Source organism: Olea europaea, chromosome 18 (genome assembly GCF_002742605.1).
Source record: "Olea europaea var. sylvestris chromosome 18, O_europaea_v1, whole genome shotgun sequence".
Taxonomy (NCBI): Eukaryota; Viridiplantae; Streptophyta; class Magnoliopsida; order Lamiales; family Oleaceae; genus Olea; species Olea europaea.
The window spans coordinates 28,675,295-28,683,488 of NC_036254.1; the positions used below are offsets into that span (position 1 = coordinate 28,675,295).

Sequence of the window (8,194 nt, forward strand, 5' to 3'; positions counted from 1 at the left end):
AGATAATATATTAAATATTAAATGAACAGAAAAATAAACAATTCAATTAAATAATTAATTATATATAAATAAATAATTGAAATTAAATAATTAAAATTTAAAATAACAAAGAAGTAAACACTTAAATAATGAAATACCTGGCTAATTTAGCATAAATCTCCTCAGTCGAACCCATCAAATCCCCCAATGCACATTTTTTAGCTTTCCAAGCCTTCTGATAGCTCATAACCACCCCGTACTCTCGTCGAACATCATTAATGATGTCCAAAGGTTTGTAGATCGTTCGTGGATCTTGGAACTTGTGCATTATTTCTCGACCAATGAACCATGATCGGGCCTGCCTATGATCATTTCGACGAATATCCACTTCGCAAGTATATTCCCGTGCATACTTACGGACTACAAAGAACTCATTCGTGTACATCTTAGTCGCTCGCAAACGCCAATGGCAACTGTCGTCAACGCAGATAATTGTGTATGTCGACTTGTTTGATTTCTTCACTTTAAACTCGAAGTTATGTTTTAAAGCAATCCGGTGCACAGCTTTTTGCAATTCTTTCTTTGATTCAAATAGTTGCTCGACATATACATCTTCATCATCAGGAACTACACGCGATCAATTAGAGGACCGTGTACTCGGTCCGGCCTGTGAACTCCCACCCGACTCATGTCTCCTATGAGATAAAGCAATCAAATCCTCGTTTGTAAATGTATTTTCATTCTCGTTGTCTTCAACTATCGATAGAATTCTGTGCGTAACAGTGTGATCATGGTGAGTAGCAGTGGTCTCAGGAATAACCACATCATCTTCACGAACTATCTGAATTGTATCCCAAACATCATTTACATTACGATTCTCTTCATTTGAAATTTCGTGTTTACCTTCGTAGACATTCTTCCCCAATAAAGTTACGCAAATATGAGTCGACTTTCGGCCTTGGTTCAATTTAATTAGATCTTTCATTTCCACTTCAGAAGTAACTTTCATAGGTGGAATTGAAATGGTTGAATACTTATGAAACAAAAATCTCAATTCCATATCGTACTGAGAGGGATCGACATTAAGCATGTTTTGTATATCACTGTACATTTCTGCGAACGATGTATTCCTTGTTATAAAAATTGCTTTAACCCCATCTCCTTCACTCGTCCATTTCCATTCCCACTGAGCATTTTCATTCATTTGAAATTCACCAAAGTAACAAATTGGGACACATGCTGATGCTATATCTGCCACAAATTAAAAATAAGGAATTAATATATAATTTTTTAAATTGATAATTTTATATTTAATTTAATACTTTAAATAATTCATTGATTATTTTAATTATTTCAAAAATATTTATTTCAATTAGTATTTAAATATTCATTAATATTTATTTCAATAAACATATATTAATGAACAAATAAATTCTAAAATCTGAAAGGGGAGGGGAGGGGAGGGGAGGGGGAAGAAAAAAAAAATCGCCTGGGAACAGCTAGCTGTTTCCAGCCGGCCCGGACAACTGGGCCGGCTGGAAATATTTGGCCCAGCTTTTTTCGTCCGTTTCATCTGAAATTTACGCTCGAATTTTTTATTTTTTTTCCTTTTTCAACGAAATAATGTTTAAATATTTATTTTACAGACACCTATAAATTTTTTCTGTAAAATATATGCATATAGAGATGAATTTTTGTTGTTGTTTTTGCTATAAAGAAATTATAAATCTGTGTTTAAATACTGTAAAATTCACCTGCCTTTGTCAAAAAATGATTTAAAGATTCAAACAGTAAATTTAACTAAAACAAAATTAAAAGTACGTATTTACACTTACCAATTTTCAGTGCCGACTGTGAGTATTGTTTCTTTGTTGAACCTTTGATAATTTTGGGAGATTTCACTATTTTAGCAGATGGAAAGAAAAAATTCTTTTTTACTGTATTGGAGAAACTGATAAGCAAAACTGATTTTGAAATTTACGTATGGAAGTAACTGAATTTATTTAAACTATTAAGGGTATTATTGTCTTTTAAAGAATTGATATACTTTTGTAATTGTGAAATATGAATAAGGGCACAATTGTCTTTTTAGTGACAAGAGGCCAATCTGGTGAATACAAAAAAAAAATGATCAAATTGGAAAATTCGTTGTTTGACCAAGCCAATTTAAAAAGTACCGCATAACTTTTGGGGATTCTAAACAAAATTTCAAGAACATGCAATAGGGACTCAATATTATTAAATTTGTCTTGGCTTTAAAGTTTGAAATTAACTTGTGGATTCCTTCATATGGATGTTTTCAATTGGTTTATACAATAAATTTCAACTCATTACAGCAACTTTACTAATAAATTGCTGCAAGGTACCGAGACGGACTGAGCGAAGATGGTGAGGAATAAAGAAAACTGATTTTGTCTTTCTTTATAGGTTTTGAGTTATCCCATTTATACATCTTGTACAGTGTTGCCATTGTTTTGGTTACTACTGTCTACTGCACTTCTTGGGGTTACCTAGAAAGAAAAATCAAATTTTTGTTTTGTTGTTTGAGATTTGGGCAGGCGGTGCGAATGGGTGGTGGCCATAGGGGCAACAACAGTGACTGGGTTTCCTGAATTTTTGATTTTAGGGGTGGGGGTAGAGTCTTTGGAGAAGATGAACAATACTTTTTTTTGTTAATTATTTTAATTGTTTTATTATAAAAATTGTAAATATACCATTTTACTCCTAATTTAATTTTTCTAGTTGAGTCAAACATTTTATTTTAGGTTGACTAATGGGATATTAGATGGAATTTGTCCAATGGACTCCAACGGCTGTTAAAGTAATAGATTTGGGACTGTAGTCACCGAAATAAAAAAGGTTAAGGTGTGGTCTGCAAAAAATTGAAAGGTTTGAGATCGTTGCTGCAATTTTCCCGATTATGAATGTATGATATTTTGACTTCAATTAAAAAATACACCAATTTCAAAAGGATATTGTGAAAAGGAGTATCGTTATGTGAGTGAGTTTTGGTTTGATCAAGTCTCAAATGATATAGAAATGAACTCTATAATTTTAAATGGGAAAAATTAAAAATTACTAGATTATAAGAATAGCATTTCATAACAAATAGTCTCAAGAAATAATTTCAAAATCCAAGTGATAAATGTATATAATAATATATAAAATATATAAATAATATAGTCTGATTTAGGATAAAATGTAATTTAAAACATATCCTAAAAAATAGGAAATATTCCATTTTTAAAAAATATTCATCAATCTTCGGCCGTAATCAAATACTATCTTTCTCTATCTAGAATTCTAGTTTACAAATCCTCTCCTTAGTCACTACAATTTCTCCCTTAGATCACCGATTGACCACAAAACCACTGTAATGCTGACTGACAATAGCTTTTGAAATTCATTCTTTTGGAGAAGCTATAGCTCGTTGTTAGATGGATCAGATTTTTCTAGAGCAAATACGATCATTTTGTCTTTTCTAGTCATGTAGAAAATTGATTGCAACTGTGTTTGCATTCGAAAAATATATATCAAGGTACGCATAAGCTTTTGAAGTTTCTATAATCATTTTTCTGAATTTTATGACAGATGTTTCTAATCGTGATAAGTGAGTGTAAAATTGGAACTTTGTGTGCATTTTACCCAATTGATGACCTCTGTTTTCGAATTTGTGATCAGACAATGTGCATTTGTTATTTGTAATTATAGAATTTTTAACATTGCTGATTAAAAAATGATGTTCTATACTTATTTAAGCAAAAACCATACCAATGTTTGCTATGAATGTGACTATCTGTGAACAACTTTGTGCTTCAATCACATTGAACATGTTTATGTTATGTGAGCAAGTATGTGTTAGATGTGAGTTTTTTGACCTGTAATGCATTGAATGTGTCTTTGAGTATAATTTGTCTTTTTTTATGTATAATTGATCAGGATGGAGTTAGCCCAAAGACATAAATAGTAGAATTGTACTCGCTTCTAATCAAAAGAGAAAAGTCATTGTGTGAGAGATCACAAATTGTGACTAGTGCTATTTTAACTATAATTGTATGAGATGTTTGTGTCAACAGTGTTTTGTGATCTAATATGGGAACAATAACTTTTTGTGACCAATTTTATGTTAATTATGACTGTTTTGACCTTTTATGTTTACCAATGATTCTTTGTGATCAAGCTTGTGATAATTGATACTACCTGTGACCATGTCTATTTTCACTCTAAGCCCTTGTTTGAGTCATATTATTGGAATGAAAATGTATTTTTGATTAGTGTATTGATGGAAAATGTGTGGTTAAAAAATAAAGGAAAATTTTGAATTTTCGTGTAATATTATTTTATTGAAGAATGTGCTGTCGAAATGATGTCAAATCACTGTTGAAGAATGTATTTTTTTGAAAAAATGTGTCTCAAACAAGACCTAAATGTTTATGACCTATAATGAGTTCATTGTGACGTGTTGTTGTCTAACTGTGACTTGTCATTGTCTGATTGCAATTTGTATTAATCAAATACAAAACTGCACAATGAATTGAAGAGTAAATGTTGTTAAGATTGAAGAGTAAACATTGTTGAAGAGTTGATCAATCATAAAATACAAAGTTTGTGAATGCTAATGCCATAAAACATCAAAATCTACTTTAAGATGCAAAATGCCGCATGCTTACACCATCCATTTTCAAGAAATGAATAATCGAGAAATTTGTACTCTACTTCAAAAGGAATCAAATAAAAGCCAAAATCAGCACAGCATTAGTATGAGTTCGTTGATCGCGTAAGGGCGATCCATCTTGATGACGAATTCCATTGGCAAATATTGTCTTCTTTTTCTTTTTTCTTTCTTTTTTTTTTTTTTTTTTGAAAATTTTTCGTCTTTCATTCACACTTTTCATATCATAATTGAGGGAAACTTTTGTTAAAGTAGCACAATAGCCAAACAGAAGAAGAGTACGAGCAAAGTTACTACTTTTCCAAGCATAGTCAAATATTAGCACAGATACCTTGCACACACAAATTCAGTTCTATTACAAATTAAGCGAAACCTAAGATTTCCCATATAATCACCAAAATTTTACAAACAATATTCCTGAAGTCTACAAAAAATATTAAATTGAATAGAAGGCGGACAAAGTTTGCAATCACATAGATACGTACAACCAAATTTGCAGTGCTACCACTAGCACCACGGCATCGCCACAACTACATGCACCAACAATCCAACATACAAATTCCTGGTCAAAATTGGAGCCGAACCCAAAGAGCCCATTGAGTAATCATTAATAAGATAATTATCTAGTATATAAATCATAATTTTAATCTTCATTATCACCTAATTTGTGAAACTAAAACTATACCACCTTAATTTTGAATTATATAGTTTATATGTAGGGTTTGGACTAATTTTCTCTTTTTAAATTCGGTGTTTCAATCCTATATTATTTTAATAAACCTTTTTCATTAACTAGTATGTAACCATGTGCATTACCCTTTATAATGTAACACTGTTGTGGTTGGTTTAGAGATATAGGCTGAAAATTGTTCCAATTTGCTTGGTATACAATTCATCTAAAGGTACAAATTGAATTACATGGTCTCAAGTGACCCAATTTTTGGGGTTGTAGAGAGATCTAGAAAATTATAATGTAAGATGATTTTATGTAAAAAATAAAACATGCATACGTCTTAATTAGACGAAGTAACCTACAACAAAAGTTACATTGAAATGTGAATCAAGATTCTTTAATTTCGGATCTACAACTCATGTCAAATGAAATACAACTAAAAGCTCGAGCATGAAACCATCTAGAAGTAATAGTGACTTCATAACACTCGTCAATATATAAGTATCTTTTGTTCATCACTTAAACCGAAAAACTAAAATAAGTCAAATTTGAAAATAGTGGGAAATGAAGGCTGTGTTTGGTTTGGCATTTTCGGACCGTTTATCGTTTTTGAAAATGTGAAAAACGCGTTTGGTCTGTCGTTTTTAAAAATGTATTTTTGAAAACGAAGTAAAATTTATAACTGAAAATGCAAAATAATATTTTATCGTTTTGAGTTATAAAACTAAAAATTGTTTTGAAACCGAAAATGAAAAATGGAAAACTAAACCGAACGTAGCCGAAATGAATAAGATTTTAAACATAGATGAAAACTTATCAAAAACCAAAGCAACCATGTCTTTGTTGGAATTCAGAACAAGAATTACTCGAAAAATATTTTTTTTTATTTTTTTAATTCAAGAATTCATGATCATTACTAGATATTTACGTGTATGTTAAATCAATAAATAAAGAATCAAAATTTATCAAAATTTGATAATTAATTTTTTAAACTAGATCTGACTCATGAACTTACAATTTTTTATTTCAATAATTTGATTCTTCAGACCTTCTAACCTTCTACTATTTTTCAAACTCGTCACTTTACATCTGGGCATATTTTTTGATTAAATGAAAAAAAAATTAAATTCTAACTTGGAAAAACCAAGAAAAGATTAAAGAAATTAAGAAAAACACACAAAATTTAAATTCTCTCTTTTCCCTCTGTGTCTATATATGGGCACAAAAAGCTTGTTCTAATCCAAATCAATTTGAGCCTCAACTTGATATAACTGTACATGTAGTTCCTAAATTTTAATTACAATTATACTTTAGTCCAAAACTTTCAAAGTAATTGTAATTTAGTCTAATTTTATTTTTTTATTTTTTATTTTTTAAACTACTATATATAGGGTCTTGTTCGAACTTATATTATCTAAGCTCCAATAACTATATCATGTTTAGTAGATTATAAATCACTCAATCTAATTATAAATATTTACATTTTTACTAAAAGCAAAATAGTGCACTCTCCAAATATCTAAAGCAACAAAAGCTAATATATATTTGTAATACTTTCCTTTATCCAACAGTATGTATTTTATCTTTATTCGAGATTTGATAATTACGTACAGTCGCAAATGTGTCCATTTAATTATTCTAACTAACTTAAGTATTATTTACTTCAACAATCATGTAATCGTTTAATAGAAATACTTAAGGAATCGTCCTACATGTTGTTCTAGACAATAGTTCTCAATATGAATTCATGTTTTCTAACTTGCCCGTTCTCAAACTCCCAACTTATCGAAATATTTAATCATTAAAATTGATCTCACCTGTTGATAAATTAACAAACCATTAAACTCATGAACATGTATAAACTATCATGTCCACAATTTATATTAAATACCTACGATCAAATGAAATTTAATCATTTGCAAGTTAATGATAGAGAAGCAAACTCAAATGGCGAATAAGTCAACAGTATAACATTTCTTTTATCTTACCAATAAAACTTATTCCAAAGTTAATGATAGCAAATTAAACTCAACACATGGTCTATTCGATATACTCTTAAAAATACTAGTGTTGCTATTAATCAATTCTGCAATAAGAACAAATAGTAATTTCAAATGGCAAATAAGTCAACATTATGACATTTCTCTTATCTTACCAATAGAACTTATAAGTTACCAAAATACATTGAGAAGAACGAACTAATGGTTCAATACAGAAACCTTTCTCTTATCTTACCAGTAGAACTTATTACATAGTCTGAATGCAAGAAAATCTTGATGCCCTTCAGTAGTGCAATACAGTAACATTGCATTGAATAACTGCATAGTAAATTTTAGCATCGTAATGAATCGTTTCAAAACTCACGTAACCGCGCGCGAGACGGAATTTTCCGGTGCCACCAACCACAGCAACTTCTCTAACCCTTTCAAACTGAGCACTGCTTCCTTGTATCTCAAGAGTGCTACCTTTGTACTCCTCATTCGTGAAGACAATCGATATTAGGACATGTGTATTCGTCCCATCTAAAGCCGAGGTCACATATAAACCTTGGGCCCGTGCAATCTCTGCCGAAGATGGATCAAATTCTTCTGTTATCGGGTCATCGGTGCAGAAGATGGCGCCAAATTTGGTGAAGCTAAGAAGGCCATCGGGTTGACCCGTAATCTGTACTACAGTGGCATTAGGCCCACCCGAATAATCTTGAAAATATAGCGTCATTTTGGTTTCTTTAGGCTGTCCAAGTTCCGCTTCTGAACTTATGAACATGGCGAGAAACACAAGCAGTGATATTTTGATTGAATTTGACGCCATTGCAGATAATAATGTCTTGAGCCAGGAGTTGATGTGTTTTAGTTTCTTGATCTAATTGT

The 8,194-nt window shown here is 30.9% G+C and overlaps 1 protein-coding gene across 1 annotated transcript; it reads right to left on the reverse strand.

The window, feature by feature from the left end:
* Nucleotides 1–7,400: 7,400 nt before the first annotated feature.
* Nucleotides 7,401–8,042, reverse strand: LOC111366970 (dirigent protein 1-like). The gene is made up of 3 exons (XM_022987650.1): nt 7,689–8,042; nt 7,544–7,605; nt 7,401–7,410 (listed from the first exon to the last, which is right to left on the reverse strand). Exons 1-3 carry the CDS (start codon nt 8,040–8,042, stop codon nt 7,401–7,403), a joined length of 426 nt encoding a protein of 141 aa, XP_022843418.1.
* Between the last annotated feature and the right edge of the window lie 152 nt (nt 8,043–8,194).

Excerpts from the sequence above, each read along its gene's own strand:
- LOC111366970 (XM_022987650.1), bottom strand. The coding sequence starts at position 8,042 with ATGACGCTATATTTTCAAGATTATTCGGGTGGGCCTAATGCCACTGTA. Across the intron at positions 7,606-7,688 it reads TCCGTCTCGCGCGCGGTTAC|GGCATCAAGATTTTCTTGCA; the intron begins GTGAGTTTTGAA and ends GCACTACTGAAG.